Source organism: Heterodontus francisci, chromosome 41 (assembly GCF_036365525.1).
Source record: "Heterodontus francisci isolate sHetFra1 chromosome 41, sHetFra1.hap1, whole genome shotgun sequence".
Taxonomy (NCBI): Eukaryota; Metazoa; Chordata; class Chondrichthyes; order Heterodontiformes; family Heterodontidae; genus Heterodontus; species Heterodontus francisci.
This window is the reverse complement of record NC_090411.1, coordinates 34492369-34512939: the sequence shown is the minus strand read 5'-3', so window position 1 is coordinate 34512939 and position 20571 is coordinate 34492369. Positions and strand designations below refer to the sequence as shown.

Genomic DNA, 20571 nt, shown 5'->3' with positions numbered 1-20571 from the left:
TCCTGTCACCAGGTTTCTTGGAGGCACCCAAGATCATGTCGTTGGCACCAGCTGGACCTCATCATCACAAGGCGAGCCTCTTTAAACAGCATTCAAATCACACACAGCTTCCACAGTGTGGACTGTGACACGGACCTCTCCCTGGTGTGCAGCAAGGTTAGACTCAAACCAAAGAAGCTGCATCACTCCAAGCAGAAGGGCCGCCCGCGCATCAACACTAGCAGAATTTCTCATCCACAGCTGTTACATAAGTTTCGAAATTCACTTGAAAAAGCCCTTCAAAACACTCCTACAGAGGATGCAGAGACCAAGTGGGCCCACATCAGAGACGCCAACTATGACTCAGCAATGACCACCAATGGCAAACGTGTGAAGTGGAATGCAGACTGGTTTCAATCTCACTTTGAAGAGCTGGAACCTGTCATAGCTGCTAAGCGCATTGCACTGCTGAACTACAAGAAAGCCCCCAGCGAGTTAACATCCACAGCACTTAAAGCAGCCAGAAGCGCTGCACAAAGAACAGCCAGGCGCTGCGCAAATGACTAATGGCAACACCTATGCAGTCATATTCAGCTGGCCTCTGACACCAGAAACATCAGAGGAATGTATGATGGCATTAAGAGAGCTTTTGGGCCAACCATCAAGAAGATCGTCCCCCTCAAATCTAAATCAGGGGACACAATCATTGATCAACGCAAGCAAATGGACTGCTGGGTTGAGCACTACCTGGAACTGTACTCCAGGGAAAATGTTGTCACTGAGACTGCCCTCAATGCAGCCCTGTCTCTGCCAGTCATGGATGAGCTGGACGTACAGCCATCAAAATCGGAACTCAGTGATGCCATTGATTCTCTAGCCAGCGGAAAAGCCCCTGGGAAGGACAGCATTACCCCTGAAATAATCGAGTGCCAAGCCTGCTATACTTTCAGCACTGTACGAACTGCTTTGCCTGTGCTGGGACGAGGGAGCAGTACCACAGGACAGGCGCGATGCCAATATCATCACACTCTACAAGAACAAGGGTGACCGCGGTGACTGCAACAACTACCGTGGAATTTCCCTGCTCAGCATCGTGGGGAAAGTCTTTGCTCGAGTCGCTTTAAACAGGCTCCAGAAGCTGGCTGAGTGTGTCTACCCTGAGGCACAGTGTGGCTTTCAAGCAGCGAGATCCACCTCTGCTGTTCTCCCTTTGCCAGCTACAGGAGAAATGCCGCAAACAACAGATGCCCCTCTACGTTGCTTTCATAGATCTCACCAAAGCCTTTGACCTCGTCAGCAGACGTGGTCTCTTCAGACTACTAGCAAAGATTGGATGTCCACCAAAGCTACTAAGTATCATCACCTCATTCCATGACAACTTGAAAGGCACAATTCAGCATAGTGGCACCTCATCAGATCCCTTTCCTATCCTGAGTGGCGTGAAACAGGGCTGTGTTCTCACACCTACACTGTTTGGAATGATCTTCTTCCTGCTGCTTTCACATGCATTCAAGTCTTCAGAAGAAGGAATTTTCCTCCACACAAGATCAGGTGGCAGGTTGTTCAACCTTGCCCGTCTAAGAGCGAAGACCAAAGTCCGGAAAGTTCTCATCAGGGAACTCCTCTTTGACGATGCTGCATTAACATCCCACACAGAAGAGTGTCTGCAGAGTCTCATCGACAGGATTGCGGCTGCCTGCAACGAATTTGACCTAACCATCAGCCTCGAGAAAACGAACATCATGGGGCAGGACGTCAGAAATGCTCCATCCATCAATATCGGCGACCATGCTCTGGAAGTGGTTCAAGAGTTCACCTACCTAGGCTCAACTATCACCAGTAACCTGTCTCTTGATGCAGAAATCAACAAGCGCATGGGAAAGGCTTCCACTGCTTTGTCCAGACTGGCCAAGAGAGTGTGGGAAAATGGCGCACTGACACACTCGGACTTTTGTGTTCCGTATCAAGCCTGTGTCCTCACTACCTTGCTGTACGGCAGTGAGGCCTGGACAACGTATGCCAGCCAAGAGCGACATCTCAATTCATTCCATCTTCGCTGACTCCGGAGAATCCTTGGCATCAGGTAGCAGGACCGTATCTCCAACACAGAAGTCTTCGAGGAGGCCAACATCCCCAGCATATACACCCTACTGAGCCAGCAGTGCTTGAGATGGCTTGGTCAAGTGAGCCGCATGGAAGATGGCAGGATCCCCAAGGACACATTGTGCAGCGAGCTCGTCACTGGTATCAGGCCCACCAGCCGTCCATGTCTCCACTTTAAAGACGTCTGCAAACACGACATGAAGTCCTATGACATTGATCACAAGTCATGGGAGTCAGTTGCCAGTGATCGCCAGAGCTGGCGGACAGCCCTAAAGGTGGGGCTAAAGTGTGGCGAGTCGAAGAGACTTGGCAGTTGGCAGGAAAAAAGACAGAGGCGCAAGGGGAGAGCTAACTGTGTAACAGCCCCGACAACCAATTTTATCTGCAGCACCTGTGGAAGAGTCTGTTACTCTAGAATTGGCCTTTATAGCCACTCCAGGCACTGCTTCACAAACCACTGACCACCTCCAGGTGCTTACCCATTGTCTCTCGAGACAAGGAGGCCAAAGAAGAAGATGACCATTCATGCCTCTGTTCATGAAGGGTTGTGCTTTGGATTAAAAGTTTGTTCATTTAAAAAAAATCTGTCCTGAAAACACACCTTCTGTCAGACTTTAATAAAATGTTTGTTTTAGTACTTGTGGAAATTTCAGTGGTCTGGATTGTGAAACTCTCCGGGTTAAAGTAAAGTATGGTATCGGGACATAGAGACCTCAAGTTGCAAATTTGATTCCTGACTTCTGCTGAATTAGCTTATCTCAGACAATATACCGCTCTGGGGGATGGAGGGAGTTGACCCTCTAGCATTCTTGGACTTGGGGTGCCATTTAGTAACTGAAGTTGAGCACAGCACCAGGCTCTTCTATGATTTCCAGCTCTTTCCTCCACTCCCCCACTGCTTTGAGTCACTTGTCATCGCTTATTGTCAAGGATTGTGCATGAAGAATGTGTACTTGGGCAAGGTCTCAAAAGGGGTGGCTTGTGGGACCTGAAGCACTTCTTCCTGTTCTTCAGGGTTCTTGGATACTGAAGGGCTGTGCATATCTGTGAACTGTACCCACCAAGAGTGCCATCTGGGAGGAAAGGTGAGAAAAGAACCATTGCAACGGCACTGAGTGCATCAGCTGTTTAATGCTGTGCAGAGTTAAGTTTTAATTTGTTTGACCTTCCATCAAAATGAATGGGTTTTGGGTGAGAAATCTTAAATTGTACAGATGGAAACCTGGTGGAAGAAAGTAAAGCTTCAGTTAATGATCTTGTTATTTATGTTGCAGGATTTTTGCACCATATGTAGTCAGAAGAGAAGACCTGTTGGGCTGTAGACGCCCTTGAAAAACTGTCACAGGTAAAATTTACAATCTTTTAGAATAGGTAATGGTAGAAAGTTTTTGGTGTGAAAGAGTTACTTTCACTAAAGCCCTATTATGAATCGTGTTTTACACTATCCGGTGTAATCACATGCCAAACAGAAGTTCAATAAATGATGGCCCAAAATGATGTAGAGCTGCAGGTGTAGTGCACCCTCAATAATTTACTATGCACATTTTGTTTTCTTTTGACAAAACACTTAGTGAGTTACTTCCCAAGTGTTTAAAAAAAAATAGATGGTAGTATTTACATTTTGTTCCTGTACTTTACATTTGACCCACTGAAAAACTGCATGCGTGAAATAAACTTGAATGGTTACAGTCCATTTTGCAGTCGGCATAGGGCCATAAAACGGAACTGTTTCTAATTGGACACTTAATTGGTAATGTAAGGATGGCTAGTGTTACAAATGGAGCAAATGTCACACTAGAGTCCAGTAGGTCAGCAATCTCCTGAGGCTGGGACTGAGGTACATCTTTTGGGGCAGAATAGTATGAACTTAGAACCATGGAAAAATTACGCCACAGAAAGATGCCATTCAGCCCATCGTGTCTGTGCCAGCCGAAAAAACTAGCTGCCCAATCTAATCCCACCTTCCAGCACCTGGTCCGTAGCCTTGCAGGTCACAGCACTTCGGGTGCAGGTCTAGGTACCTTTAAAATGAGTTGAGGGTTTCTGCCTCCACTGATACGGGCAGTGAATTCCAGACACCCACTACCCTCTAGGTGAAAACGTTTTTTTTCTTGTGTCCCCTCTAATCCTACTACCAGTCACCTTGAACCTGTGCCCCCTGGTAATTGACCTCTCCGCTAGGGGAAACAGGTCCTTCCTGTCTACTCTATCTAGGCCCCTCATAATTTTGTACACCTCAATTAAGTCACCCCTCAGCCTCCTCTGTTCCAAGGAAAACAACTGTAGCTGTTCCAATCTTTCTGATAGCTGCAACTTTCAAATCCTGGCAACGTTCTTGTAAATCTCTTCTGTACTCTCTTCAGAGCAATTATGTCCTTCCTGTAATGTGATGACCAGAACTGTATGCAATACTCTAGCTGTGGCCTAACCAGTGTTTTATACAGTTCCAGCATTACATCCTGCTTTTGTATTCTATACCTCGGCCAATAAAGGAAAGTGGCGCAGTGGTTGGGCGGTGCAGTGGTTAGCACCGCAGCCTCACAGCTCCAGCGACCCGGGTTCAGTTCGGGGTACTGCCTGTGCGGAGTTTGCAAGTTCTCCCTGTGACCGCGTGGGTTTCCGCCGGGTGCTCCAGTTTCTTCCCACAGCCAAAGACTTGCAGGTTGATAGGTAAATTGGCCACTGTAAATTGCCCCTAGTGTAGGTAGGTGGTAGGAGTACGGTCGGGATGTGGTAGGGAATATGAGATTAATGTAGGATTAGTATAAATGGATGGTTGTTGGTCGGCACAGACTCAGTGGGCCGAAGGGCCTGTTTCAGTGCTGCATCACTCTATGACTCATTCCATTGCCGCCTTCACGACACTATTTACTTGTCTTGCCACCTTCAGGGACCTATGAACATCCACTCCAAGGTCCCTCCTAACCCTCTCAATATCCTCCCATTTATTGTGTATTCCCTTTCTTTGTTTGCCCTCCCCAAATGCATTGCCTCTCACTTCTCTGGATTGAATTTGCCACTTTTCTGCCCACTCAACCAAACCATTGATATCATTCTGAAGTCTACAGCTATCCTCTTCGCTATTAACTACACGACCAACTTTGTGTCATCTAAAATTTCCCACATTTAAGTCCAAATCATTAATATATACCACAAACAGCAAGGGACCCAACACTGAGCCCTGTGGAATGCCACTGGAAACCACCTTCCATTCGCAAAAACAGCCGTCTACCATTACCCTTTGTTTCCTGTCACTGAGCCAATTTTGGATCCAACTTGCCACATTCCCCTGTAATCCATGGGCTTTTCTTTTTCTGGCCAGTCTGCCATGTGGGACCTTGTCAAATGCCTTACTAAAATCCATGTAGACCACATCTTCTGCTCTGCCCTCATCAATCCTTCTTGTTGCTTCCTCAAAAAATTCAATTAAGTTAGTAAGACATGACCTTCCCTTAACAAATCCGTGCTGACTATCCCTGATTAATCTGTGCTTTTCTAAGTGGCAGTTTATCCTATCTCTCAGAATTGATTCTAATAAATCGCCCCTAGTGTAGGTAGGTGGTAGGGAATATGGGTATATAGGATTAGTTATAAATGGGTGGTTGTTGGTCGGCACAGACTCGCTGGGCCGAAGTGCCTGTTTCAAAGTTGTATCTTTCTATGACTCTAAATTGTCCACCACCGAGGTCAGAATGACTGACCTATAATTATTTGGCCTATCCCTCGCACCCTTTTTAAACAACTTTGTTCTGCATCTGTGTTGTACCTGACCTGGGAGGGCTGGATCCTGATACTGGGTGCTTGAAATGGAGAATGTTCCATTTCCCAACACTGATTCCTGTTTGGAGAATATACAGTTATAATATGGGGGAGGGGTGGGGTCTCAGGGATTCGCAGCTTTAATGCTCATAATTGTGGGGCTGGGGGTGGTGGGGCTAAGAATATAGATGGTTAATATAACCCTTTCATTCGAGGTGTCTTTGCAATTAGTTTTTTCTCTCTTCTAACCTGTTGAAATGTTTTTCCTTCCAAACAGTGTTTGTACAAAAGTGTTTGCGGATATTTGCACAGAAACCCTTCTCATGCAGGTTAATGACGGGTCAAGGCGCCAGGAAGCGAGTCTCAAGAACTTCATGGTAAGGGTGCTTCTCTAGCTTGTATTCAGAACCATGTTTGTGGTTGTTTTGACTATTATATTAAAGGATTGTCCAGGGGATTCATGGTCTGTGTTGATTTAGATGCTTTCAGCTGGACAACACTAGGGATGCTACAATTGACCTCCACGTTCTGGGGCTAAGACGGGGGAAATAGTCCACAGTTCTCAATACTGATGGAAAGCCTTGTGTTTGTGGATATTGGGTAGGAATGTGGTTCACGGTGATGCACGAATGATTGTGTAGCCTGCCGTCACACTCGAGGCGTGTTCCCTAGCAAAACCCGACAAGAACATGAGAAATTGGACAAAAAAATTGTCCCAATTTTGGTTGCTTGGATCCCTTGTGAAGTGTCTAACTGGAAATGTTACCAATTCATTGCTTTCATATTTGGCTAGCTGTAGTGCTGGGTGTGGAGTGCAACTGATGCCATGTATTTGGCGTACCCACATGCCCTGCCATTGATTGGTACACTGTGATTTCATCACCCCCTGCTCCCTCTATGATTATCTGAGCAATGATCTCATACTTTGTTATGTCTTTGCGAAGTTTAGGTGCTACTCCTATAGGGGAGATGGGGATACTGGAGAACAAATAATCGGGTCCACTCTCAGTGGCTGGTTGAGGAATAGCCTTGGTGGACAGCTGGGAGCAGGCAGCCTGCCTTTATGGCCGAGGAATTGATTTGTAGCACACGGGGAGTAAATAACTGAGACCCCCATTATTCTAAATAAAAATCCTACTATTGTGGAAGTTTTCCACAGTATAACTTTTAGAAAACTTAAAAGCTTCATTGCAATTCTCAAATCATTTGGCTTTTTATCTGTTACAATATTACAGCAGGGAGAATCAGGAGCTAAGATTATGATTAAGCTTACATATCAAATTGTTTTACTGTAATTGATTTTGCTTGGTTGAATACCTGATAAGTTACAGGAAACTGACAGTTGAAAGATTTCTATCTACTTTACTTTAAATCAGCCTTGCCGCTGAATCAAAAGGCTGAGGTTTCAGGGGTGCCATCATAAGAACTTGAGAAATAGGAGACGGAGTAGGCCACACTCTGCCATTTAATTTCATGGCTGTTCTTTGACCTCGACTCCACATTCCTGCCAGATCTCCATATCCCTCGATTCCCTTAGAAATCTAAAAATCCAAAAATTTATCGATAGCCTTGAATATACTCAATGAGCATCCACAGCCCTCTGGGGTAGAGAATTCCAAAGATTCACAACACTGAGTGAAAAGATTTCTCCTCATCACAGTCTGAAATGGTTGACCCCTTATCCTTTGACTATGACTCCTAATTCTATACTCTGCAGCTTGGGGAACAACCCCTCCGCATCTGCTCTGTCAAGCCCGCTCAGAATCTTGTATATCTTTCAGATGGGAGGTTGAACCAAGGCTGCTTCTACCTATTCCAGTGATCAGATGGATATTCAGGATCTCACAGCACTATGCAAAGAAAAACAGGGAGTTTCCCAGCCAACATTCCTCCCTCAACCAACAACAAACAAAGGCAAAACTGGGCATTTGTTTCAATGCTGTTTGTGGAATCTTGCTATGCATGCAATGTCAGCCACTTTTGCCTACATAACCATCCTGCACTACAAAGTAATTCATCATATGTGAAGAGCTTTGCGATGTGTCTGAGATATGCTAAGGTGCTATATAATTGCAAATCTTTCTATCTGCCAACACTCCACTTTATCTGACAATAAAATAATTTTTGTATTGTGTTCGTTCCTTCTCCCTACTGAGTTGCACAACTTGTTACTTGTAATTAATACCATATTATATGAGCTTAACAGTGGGTGGACGGAGTGGGGTTTGAATACGGACCTTCCACCTTTGTATCCCAGAATTGATGGGATGAAAATCTCCCAGTAAAGCCAAGATAATTGATGTGTCACAATTGTCTCAAAGTAGTTGTATTTTCTTCTCTTGCCATTTTTAAATAGGAATGTACAGGAGTACAGAAGACCATTTCAAGCTATTTTGATAGTTCAAGATAAGATACACAGTTTAGTATTTGTAATCCCTCATTTGATTTTACTCACTAAATGCCTGCTCAGCTTCTCGAAATTACTGTTATCAGACTTGATCGCCTCCCTGGGAATTCATTTGAAACATTAAGCATCATTGATGTAAAATAATTCAATCTAATCTGTCCACTCACCTTCCCTTTTCTGAACTTCATGCCATATCCTGGGCTCATGGTAAATACTTTAAGGTTCAACTTCATACCTTCAATGATCTTGAGACTTCTCTGAATCTCCTTTAGTCCAGTGTACACAAACTCAACTTCTGTAGTCTCCTTGAAGCTGCAGTGTCTAATGCCAGGTATCAGACAGGTAGCCCTTTGCTGCCCTTTTTCCACATCATGATGTCCTTCCTGTAATGGTACTAGAACAATTTTTAATTCATTCTCAGGATGTGGGTGTTACTGCCATCTGATGAAAGGTCATAGACCTGAAATGTTACCTCTGTTTCTCTCTCCACAGATGCTGCCAGACCTGCTGAGTATTTCCAGCACTTCCTGTTTTTATTTATTGTAATCCTATTTGGCTTATTTACTGATGCATGGATAGTTTCAATGGCCTGTCCACCAATATTCCCACATTGTATTTCTGAGTGGCAACCTGTAAAGTAGCACATTTTTGTTGTAATTTTCTCCAGTTCCATCTCCTCCGCCTACTGAAAATGTTCAACTGCTTGATCCCTGGTTGCCCTTCAGTACTTAGTAACTAAATTGTCCATTTTTCATGTGTATCCTTGATGTTGACTGTCAGCAAGCTATTTGACTACAAGAAGCATCACAGCCAAGCCCAATTCTGTTCTGAGCCCATGTCCACACGTGTATTTTCAATAATGTGGCCTTGGACCAGTTTTCCTTTGCCTCATTGAGGGCTCTGTATCATTTCTTCCACTGACCCAACTGACTCAGCACAGACTAAGAATTGACTCCTGGATCCTCCTTATCTGGATGGCTCAGTTAGTTCCTGGATAAACCCACTTGGCCACCGGGGAAACCCCAAAATAGCCATTTCAGTGTTAAAGTAATTTACCTTGGAATTTTGACATTTTTTTCCATGAATTGGTAAAGTTTATGATCTTTGGCTTGGGCATGAATTGTTGGACTACACCTTCCAGCATGTGCTTGGAATTAATCAGAGCAGCATAGACATTGTGGGGATGTTCAACAGTAAGGAAATATGAGACTGTGACACGAGTGTGTAGAGTGTGAACTGGAGGCAGCTGGTCAGAAGGAGTTACTGAGCCTGCGTTGAATTAATATCCGTGGAAATGAATTATCGATGTGAATCATGCTTCAGTGATCATGTCTTTTCAGCTGTCTCTCTGCTAGTTCCAGTGGTCTCGTATCATGATTTGAGTTTTCCTGTGAATACACAATGAACCAAATATAGAAATGAGGAGCCTGTGTGTATTCTTAATAAATACTGCAGATTTGTTTATCTAAGACTTTGCAGGAATCAACAGCTATCCTGCATTTTGGTCAATAGCTCTCGCTCACAAGTGAGCATAGACAGTTGATGATTGCCACTGTTGCCAAAATGTCATCCTTGGCTCACAGGTAGCATTCTCGTGGGTTCCATATTTGTTTGTATTCATTCATGAGATGTGGGCATTGCTGGCAAGGTGAGCATTTATTGCTCATCTAATTGCCCCTTGGGAGCGTGGTGGCGAGCTGCCTTCTTGCACTGCTGCAGTCTTTGTGGTGTTAGGAAGGGAGTTCTAGGTTTTTAACTCAGCATGAAAGGATGAGGGAATGGTGATGTATTTCCAAGTCAAGGTTGTATGCGACTTGGAGAGGAATATGCAGGTGGTGGTATTTCCATGCACCTGCTGCCCTTGTCCTTCTTGGTGGTCGAGGCTACGGGTTTGGGAGGCGCTGTCAAAAAAGCCTTGGTGAGTTGCTACAGTGCATCTTGTAAATGGTACATACCTGTAGCCACGGTACGCTGGTGGTAGAGGGAGTAAATGTTTAAGGTGATGAACTGAACTGATGTGAAATTCAGCCTGGATTATGTGCTCAAGCCCCTGGACATGACAAAGGCACACCCAGCCCAGTTGACTCTGCAAAGCCCTCCTGACTGACATTTGGGGGACTTGTACAAAAATTGGGAGAGCTGTCCCATAGACTAGTCAAGCAACAGTCTGACACAGTTCACCATCACTATTGCCACTTCAGTTAAGTGCTGAGACAATAGTGCACTGTCAGTGGTGTCATCTTTTAGATGAGACATTAAACTGAGGTCCTTAAGGGGGAAAAATAAATTCCACGTGCTATTCAAAGAAGAGTAGGTTAGTTCTCGCAGGTGTCCTAGCCAATATTTATCCCCCATGATGCGACCGAGGTGGGAGGAGTGCACTGTCTTCTAGTCTCACTTTTCCACAGGTCACAACATATATTTTAAAACAAACCAACCAGGTTTCTTTAATAAACAACAAAATTGTCTGTTTATTATCAAACAAGACTTATCCAGTAACGAAGCAAAACACAGATTGAAATATGAAAGTTCCCTTTTTAAATTCCTTCCACACACACACTGCAAAAAATACAGAAATTCTCTCTGCAGAGATCTGTTACAAAAAAAAAGACAAACAAAGAATACTTTGGCCAAATACTTGCTAACGCTTGAAGAAAAAAGAGAAGGTATGGAAGGAAGTCAGTTGTCCCTTTTGATCTGGCGTCTGGGTATACAGAGATGGCTCATTGATCTTTTCTAAAGCAGTTCTTTTCATGTGGTGTTGAGAATTAATCTGGCAGCTTTTTCCAGCTTCTCAGGAGAGATGCAGCACCAGGGATTTTAGCTCTCCCACACGGGATCTTTGCAGGGTTTCTTCAAAGAGGTGAGCTGGGTGATTTGTTTTTCCATGGCAGGCAAAACACCAACTGTCTTCAAAACAGTTCACACCCCAACTGACTTGAAAACAATATCTTTCCCAAACAGAAAGTCCATCTCCTGACCTCCATAAACCTCGACATGTGGCTTCTCTAAACATCTTCCCCAGGTTAACAAGGTTTCTGTTGTTTATTGAACTTAAAGCACATGTTGTTTTCAGACAACATCTCAAGTGTCCTTTCAGTGAACTTGGTTTTAAAAAAACACATCCATGGAATCTTTTCAGTTTTACCACAAGTCCTCAAAAAAAAAATTTAAAAATTGAAGCACTTTCGTAACAACACCATCCTTGGAGGAATGAAACACCATTTTTAAATGCGTTTCATTACAAAGAGAAAAAAAGATGAAGAAAAATATTAAAACACATTTACACACATTCTCATTCACTCTTTATCTGTTGCTAATACATTTCAGCTTTGTACCATCTGTGCACTCCGATAACTCAAAGCAACATTAGATTCTAGACAAAGCATCTAAAATTACATTATTTTTTCTCGCACTGTGGATAATCTTTAAATGATAAGGTTGCAATAATAAACTCCATTAGAATAGTCTGTCATTCTGATTTTTAAAGTTTTTTCATAAAGGCTAGCGAGTTATGATCAGTATGTACCAGTGTCTCTTTGTAGTCGCGGTGGGCATAGACTTCAAAATGCTTCAGAGCTAGTGATAAGCCCAGGGTTTCTTTTTCCACTGGTTGAATATCTTTTTTTTGGTTGTCGATTTAGCTTTTTGGAAATGTATCCCACTGGCCTTTCTATGTCTGACTCATCGTCTTGTAACAGGACTGCACCAACCCCCAAGCATTACCTTGAAGGGCTTAGTGAAATTTGGAGCAGCCAACACTGGTTCATTAATCAAAAATGGCTTTCAGCTTCTCAAAAGCTGCTTGGCTGTCCCCTGACCACGCTGAACTGGAGTAGCCATATAAATACTGTGGCTACAAGAGCAGGTCAGAAGCTAGGAATCCTGCGGCGAGTAACTCTCCTCCTGACTCCACAAAGCCTGTCCACCATCTACAAGGCACAAGTTAGGAGTGTGATGGAATACTGTCCACTTGCCTGGATGGGTGCAGCTCCAACAACACTCAAGAAGCTCGACACCATCCAGGACAAAGCAGCCCACTTGATTGGCACCCCATCTACAAACATTCACTCCCTCCACCACCGACGCACAGTGGCAACAGTGTGTACCATCGACAAGATGCACTGCAGCAATGCACCAAGACTCCTTAGACAGCACCTTCCAAACCCGCGACCTCTACCAACTAGAAGGACAAGGGCAGCAAATACATGGGAACACCACCAGCTGCAAGTTCCCCTCCAAGTCACATTCCATCCTGACTTGGAACTATATCGCTGCTCCTTCACTGTCACTGGGTCAAAATCCTGGAACTCTCTTCCTAACAGCACTGTGGGTGTACCTACCCCACATGGACTGCAGCAGTTCAAGAAGGCAGCTCACCACCACCTTATCGAGGGCAATTAGGGATGGGCAATAAATGCTGGCCTGGCCAGCGACACCCACATTCCTTGAATGAGTAAAAAAAAAACTACCTTGGTTTTCTTTTTTTTATATAGCAAATCTGTCAGTGGAGCAGCTATAGTATTAAAATTTGGTACAAATTTGCAGTAGAAACCACACATCCCCAAAAACCTCATGATTTCTCGATTAGCTTTGAGGGTAGGGAACTCCATCAATGCTTGTACTTTTGCTGTTCTTGGCAATACTTGTCCTTGCTTTACTATATCCCGAGGTAGGTTACTCCGGCTTTGCAAATTCACTTTTGGCAAGGTTTATCACTAAACCAACCAATCGTAATTTTATAAACCGAGCTTCTAGTTGTTCCAAGTGGTCCTTCCAAGTGTCGCTGTATACCAGCACATCAAGGTAAACACGAACTACCACTTGGTTCATTAGTCACGAATAGTGGCTGGGGCATTTTTTAGCTCGAATGGCATCACTCGGCATTGGAAAAGACTGTCTGGTGTGACAAAGGTCGATATTTCTCTAGCACGGGGTGTTAAAGGAGCCTGCTAGTTTCCATTTAACAAATCTATTTTTGTAAGAAACGTGGCACTGCTCACTCTGTCAATACAGTCTACCAAGTGAGGAATTGCATAAACCTTTCTGTAGTCTATGCAGAATCAAGCTGAACCATCAGGTTTAGGCACTAACATTACTGGGGATCTTCAGCTGCTTTGACTGGGTTCAATTAGGTGGTTTTCCAGCATGTATTGGATTTCTGCTTTTATCTGTGTCTGCTTCTCTGGACTTTAGCGATAAGGATGCTGTTTTATAGGAAAGGATTCCCCTACATCCACATCATGCGTGGCTAAGGTTGTACATCCTGGCTTGTCCCTACAGACTCCTTTTAAATGCTGTGAGTAGCCTTGTTGGGTTTTCTCGTTCTGCATCTAAATATGAAAGCATTGAGTCCAATCTCCCTAACAATTCAGTATTCGTGAACCGGATAGTAGGAGGTTCAATTTGAGACTTGTCTAGGTCTCCTTCTGCCTCATCCTCACTATTCCTTTCGTCCTTCACTATCCCTACTACCTGACAGACCTGTGCTTGCTTATCTGCCAGCTGGTGGATATTGTTTCAACATATTAATATGACACAGCTGATTCTTCTTACTGCGATCTGGGGTGTCAGTCAAATAATTTACCAATTCTTTTGACCACTTTATATGGACCACTGAGCTGTGCTTTCAGCTGTTCACCCTGTAAAGGCGGTAATACTAACACCTCATCCCCTGGTTGAAATCTTCGGGTCTTGGCATGCTTGTCTGCCCATTTTTTCATGGTTGTTTGGGAAGCTTGCAGGTGTTCCTGAGCCACTTTGCAGGCTCTTGTGACCCGCTCACGGAACAAGGATACATAATATAGCATAGAAGCTTCGTCCCTCTGTTCTAAAAACTATTTTTGATGAGACAAGAGGTCCTCTAAAACTAATACCCATAAACTAATTCAAAAGGATTAAAACAGGTCGACTCATTAGATGAATCCTTAGTGGCAAACAAAAGAAATTCTAGCCCTTTATCCCAATCATGGGCATATTCATGACAGTATGCCCTGATCATTGTTTTGAGGGTCTGATAGTACCTTTCTAAAGCCCTTTTGTCTGTGGGTGGTATGCTGAAGACTTCAACTGTGTTATACACAAATTATTCATAACTTTCGGGAAAATTTTAGACATAAAATTGGAACCTTGATCCAACTGAATCTCAGTCAGTAATCTATATCTAGTGAAGAACTAAATTAACTTCTCTACCACTTCTTTGGCCTCCTTATCTCGAGAGACAATGGGTAAGCGCCTGGAGGTGGTCAGTGGTGTGTGGAGCAGCGCCTGGAGTGGCTATAAAAGGCCAATTCTAGAGTGACAGGCTCTTCCACAGGTGCTGCAGAAAAATTTGTTTGTCGGGGCTGTTACACAGTTGGCTCTCCCCTTGCGCTTTTGTCTTTTTTCCTGCCAACTGCTAAGTCTCTTCGACTCGCCACACTTCAGCCCCGCCTTTATGACTGCCCGCCAGCTCTGGCGAACGCTACTACTTTCTCTACCACTACTTGGGCAGAAATTGTTCTTAAGGGAATGGCCTCTGGGAACCAAATAGCCTTATCCATTATATTGAGTATATAGTGGATTTTGTTTTTGTTTTTGGTAAAGGTCCAATGCAGTCTACCAACACCCTACTAAATGGTTCCCCAAAAACTGGTATGGTAATTGGAGGTGTGATTTTTTTTTTTAAGTAGGTTGCAGTTCTTCCACAATCTGGAACGTATGGCACGTTTTATAAAACTGCACTACGTCCTTGGAAAGACCAGGCCAGTAAAGATGTTGACCCATACGTGATTGGGTCTTCCGGATCCCCACATGTCCTGCCACAGAAATTTCATGGGCTATCCTTAATATTTTCCAGTGATACTTGGGCAGTACCACTATCTGATGAACAACCATCCATTCTTCATCTGCAGGACTGTGAGGAGGTCTCCACTTCCTCATCAGAATCTCAATTTTAATACAGTATCCTTCTGAAACTCCCTTTGCTTCAGCTTCAGTTAGAGCCAATAGTGCCGCTTTATTTAACTCTGGATCGGCTTGCTGAGCCTTGATCAGAGAAGACTTATTAAACATTTCCTTTGGATTATCCAAATCCCAAAGAAAGTTTCAGATATTCGGCTATCTGTCTGTGGTGCCAATCTGACCTCTGACAATGGAACTTGTTTAGCCATTGCTCGGGTCACTACACATGAAAGAAAATTTTTTGGAACCTTTTCCTGCAACTGTTCTGTCTCTTTGACTTCACTTGGTTTTTCTTTGACTACTGGAGAAGCTACTACCTTTGCTCCGCCAAATCATTCCCCAGGAGTAGGTCAACTCTGTCTACAGGCAAACTATGAACAAATCCTATAGTTACCACTCCAGACATTAGATCACACTCTAGGTGCACCTGATACAAAGGTACGGGTATATACTTCCTGCTGATACCATTCACTAAAACCTTGGCATTCAGTGCGCTCTCTGGTGGAAAAGTTATGCACTTCCCCAGCAAAAGTGTTTGGGTGTCTCCTGTATCCCTAAGTATAACTATAGGTTTATCTGCCTCACTCGAGGGATAAGGAGTTACTTTTCCTTTTGACAAGAATTCCCTATAACTTATTCATGTCCCCCTGCACTCACAGTGGTTTTTACACTTGGCCTTACAGCTGCAGTCAGAGCTGCAGCCTGATCTGTTGTACTCTCGGTCAGGGCCTCTTTCTCTGCATTGGCCTTGTGTACCCAATAAGTCCCATGGGTTTACCCACAACTTCTAGCATTCTGCACTCAGGTGTCCAACCTTGTGGCACTGCTAAAACTTAGACATGCAAATCTACATACATACTTACATATGAATTAGGAGCTCACCACCACCTTCTCAAGGGCAATTAGGGATGGGCAATAAATGCTGGCATAGCCAGTGACGCCCACATCCCATGAATGAATAAAAAAAAATTAAGGGCAGGAGTAGACCGCTTGGCCCCTCGAGCCAGCTCCGCCATTCAATAAGATTATGGCTGATCTGACTTGTAACCTCAACTACACATTCCTGCCTACCCTCAATAACCTTTGATCCCTTGCCTATCAAGAATCTATCTACATCTGCTTTTAAAAATATTTAGAGACTCTGCTTCCACCCCCTTTTGACGAAGAGCATTCCAAAGACTCACGACCCTCTCAGAGAAAAAATTTCTCCTCATCTCTGTCTTGAATGGGCAACCCCTTATTTTTAAACAGTGACCCCTAGTTCTAGATTCTCCCACAAGGGGAAATATCCTTTCCACATATACCCTGTTAAGACCCCTCAAATCTTATATGTTTCAATCGAGTCGCCTCTTACTTTTCTAAACTCCAGTGTTACAAGCCTAGTCTGTCCAATCTTTCCTCATAAGACAACTTGCCCATTCTAGTAAACCTTCTCTGAACTGCTTCCAACTTCACTTCCACCCTCAGCATCTTCCTTTCTGGCCTGAGGTGGAGATCCCGGAGTGTTCCCAGCTGTCCCTTCTTGTCCCCGGCTACTTGCCTTCCTTTCACCCTCCGACCTTCTATCCTTCTCTGATTTGTGGGGGTGATGGACAAAGGATTTCAGCTTGTAAACAAGTCCATAATGATCGATTTCTGTTGCCTGTCTGGCTTTTGAAACCTTCTGGTTCTCTCCCTGGGTTCTTACTAATGGAGGGAATGAATTTTAAATTCTTCCAAGAGAATTATTTCTCAAAGGTTCTCGCAAGTGGCCTCTACCTTTAGTGCCTGCAGCCAACAATCAAAATTAATTTGCTTTACCCTCTCAAATTCTCTATATGTCTGCCCAGGCTGTCTCTGGAGGTTCTGAAATTTCTGCCTGTATGCTTCAGGGACCAACTCATAAACAGCAAGAATAGCCTTTTTTGCCATCTCATAATCTGCAGAAACCTCTTCAGAAAGCACGGCATAAACTTCATGAGCTCTGCCCATCGCTTTGCTTATGCTTTGCATAAGCGGTGTCCAGCTTTCCTTTGGCCACTTCACCTGTCTGGTTATCTTTTTAAAAGAAATGAAAAATGCCTCTATGTCCCGTTCCTCAAACTTAGGGAGGGCTTGTACAAATTTAAACGGCTCTCCACTGGGTCCTGGGCTGGAGTCAGATCTTTCCTCACAGGAATTTTCCTTGGTGCTAAGGCCATTCTTTCGACTTAGTTCCAGCTTTTTAACTTTGAATTCCCTTTCTTTTTCTCTTTGAAATGCTCTCTCTTTTGTCCTTTCCGCTCTGTCAAGTTCAAGTTTTTTCATTGTCAATTTATTTCCTGTTCAAGCTTAAGTTTTTCTATTTCCAATTCCAACTGAATTCAAGCTAATTCAACTGCACGACCATCTGGTTCGCCTTTTTCTTCCAATTTCGAATGGTGTGCTATTACCTCAATTATATCTGCTTTTATAGCTCCTGGTTTTAACTCTAACACCAACTTTTCTCTCAATTCCTTTAGTCTAACCTTTGTTAAGTTTCTCATCACTCAGGGATACATCCTCTTTTCCCAGAATGGTCGTAACAACTGACAAAGACATTCCGGTAGTGTAAACTTTACTCTAATGCACAAGAAGTCTGGTTTACTACTTTTCCTCTTTCAACTATTTTTACCCCACTTACAATTGCAGGTCGTCGGTTTTTTGGCATCCTGCATAGAGCCCTCAATTATATGTTGCGACCGAGGTGGGAAGAGTGCACTGTCTTTTCTAGTCCCACTTCTCTGCAGGTCACAACATATATATTTTTTTTTATTTTTTTTTATTTAGAGATACAGCACTGAAACAGGCCCTTTGGTCCACCGAGTCTGTGCCGACCAAGAACTACCCATTTATACTAACCCTACTGTAATCCCATATTCCCTACCACCTACCTACACTGGGGGCAATTTACAATGGTCAATTTACCTATCACCTGCAAGTCTTTGGCGGTGGGAGGAAACTGGAGCACCCGGCGAAAACCCACGCGGTCACAGGGAGAACTTGCAAACTCCGCACAAGCAGTACCCAGAATTGAACCTGGGTCCCTGGAGCTGTGAGGCTGCGGTGCTAACCACTGCGCCACTGTGCCGCCCAAAACATTTTAAAACATTTTTAAAATGTTTACCCAGTTACCGATTTGCTCAATCATTTACTCTGCTCTTTTTCCCAGAATAAAATACACCAACCAGGTTTCTTTAATAAACAAAATTATCAGTTTATTATCAAGCAAGACTTATCCAGTAGTGAAGCAAAGCATTAATGCACAGATTGAAATATGAAAATTCCCTTTTTAAATTCCCCCGCCACCTCCCCCCCCCACACACACACTCACTCACCTTGGAAACAAAATACAAAAATTCTCTGCAGAGGTCTGTAACAAAAAAAATACTTTGGCCAAATACTTCCTAATTCTTGAAGAGAAAAAAAAAGATATGGAAGGAAGTCCCTTTTGGTCTGGTATTGGGTATATGGAGAAGGGACACTGGGATTTTTTCAGGTGGCGTTGAGAATTAATCTGGCAGCTTTTTCCAGCTTCTCGGGAGAGATGCAGCAACAGGGATTTTAGCTCTCCCGCGCTGGATCTTTGCAGGGTTTCTTCAAAGAGGTAGAGAAAAATGTGAGCTGGGTTGTTTCTTTTTCCTTGGCAGGCAAGACACCAACTATCTTCAAAACCGTTCATACCGCAACTGACTTGAAAACCATATCTTTCCCAAACAGTAAGTCAACCTCCTGACCTCCATAAACCTTGACATGTGGCTTCTCTGTAAATGTCTTCCCCAGGTCACCAAGGTATCTGTTGTTTTATCGAGCTTAAAGCACGTGATTTCCAGCACAGTTTGTTTTCAAACAACATCGCGTGTCCTTTCAGTGAACTTGGTTTAAAAAAAACACATCTATGGAATCTTTTCGGTTTTAACACAAGTCGTCAAAAAAATGAAATATTAAAAAATGGAAGCACTTTCATAACACACAGCAGCATTTAAAACAGATTATCTAGTCATTTAGTTCATTGCTGTTTGTGGGATTGTTATGTGTGCAAGTTGACGACTGCATTTCCTACATTACAGCTGTAACAAAGTAGATCATTGCCTGTAAAGCACTTTTGGACATCCTCCGGTCATGTAAAGTGCTATAGAAATGCAAGTCTTTCTGTTCCACCTTGAGATAATGCAGCCAAGCTGGGTGCTGTCCTGATCCTGTCCCCACTTTAAAGTATGGATCACTGACTTGTGACCAGGAATGGGGACCATCACCATTTCTTTCTCCACTAGTCCAGGCTGCAGGAAATTTTATAGCATCCTACTGCCTCCCAAGTGGCAATCAAAGCTGGGAATTTTCTCCTGTGTTAGTTCTAATGTTTCTCCTTGTTCTTTTTATTTTCATTTTGGAAAGGTGGTACAACAAAACAGTTGCCCTCTTATTCTAACATCATGTACAGTCCCATGTATTTTCTTCTATAATTTTGCTGACCAGCCTGTGCTGTGTCAGCTGGTTGTGGCTGAGGCACCACTTGAGATGCTAGTCTTGTCCTTCACACTTGGGGCTAGTAAGAAGGAAAACAGGCTTAGATTCCTGTTGCTGATCACTATCCGTTGATATCCCCTCTCGCCACCCCCTGGAACGTGTGTACACATTGGGCGTGGACAGGATTGGACACTTCTGTTATCTTTCCATGATTCAGTATTGTGTATTACTCAGCATTCCAAACACATTTAACCAGCAAAGTTGGATATTTATTCTGAATCACATTCTCTGCGTTAGGCATGCTTAGATTTGACAGTGAGAAAAGGAAACTGATTTTTAAAAAAAAATTCTTTCATGGGATGTGAGCGTGAACAGAGTGGCTTGCTAGGCCATTTCAAGAGGGCAAAGAGTCTACCACATTGCTGTGGATCTGGAATCGCATGTAGGCCAGACCAGGTAAGGATGGCAGATTTTCTTCCCTAAAGGACATTGGTGAACCAGATGGTCACCATTAGACTAGCTTTTAATTCCAGGTTTTTAAATTGAATTCAAATTTCGCCATCTGCCGTGGTGGGATTCGAACCCATGTCCCCAGAGCATTAGCCTGGGCCTCTGGATTATTAGCCCAGTGATGTTATCACTACGCAATGATTCCCATTTGTGGTTATGGCAGCAAGTTTGAAATTGTTGCTGATCTGGGGAGATGGTGAAGCAGTGTGGAGAGGAGGAAGAGAAAGAGAACAGTATATCAAACTTTGATCTAATCGCTCCTCACCTGCCCACTATTTCACCTAGCAATGAGGGAGGGATTATAATTTGAATCTGGTTTGCTTTGCTCTGGTGATTTAATCAGAAAACTTAAACTAACACAAAAATAAGTGGATTCTTCAAGAAAAGATATTAGTTTATTCTTAGAG

At 43.6% G+C, this 20571-nt stretch overlaps 1 protein-coding gene across 3 annotated transcripts in view; it reads left to right on the top strand.

The window, feature by feature from the left end:
- Positions 1 to 20571, top strand: part of LOC137353469 (trinucleotide repeat-containing gene 6B protein-like) — a 187473-nt gene that overhangs the window by 35876 nt on the left and 131026 nt on the right. For 2 of the 3 annotated variants that reach the window (XM_068019787.1, XM_068019785.1), the window contains exons 2-3: positions 3357 to 3427; positions 6119 to 6218. In XM_068019787.1, the coding sequence (XP_067875888.1) occupies positions 6165 to 6218 (54 nt within the window). In that variant the 5' untranslated portion in view covers positions 3357 to 3427; positions 6119 to 6164. Of the gene's footprint in view, positions 1 to 3356; positions 3428 to 6118; positions 6219 to 18837; positions 18907 to 20571 lie in introns of those variants that run through there. The other variant, XM_068019786.1, reaches the window with a different exon arrangement.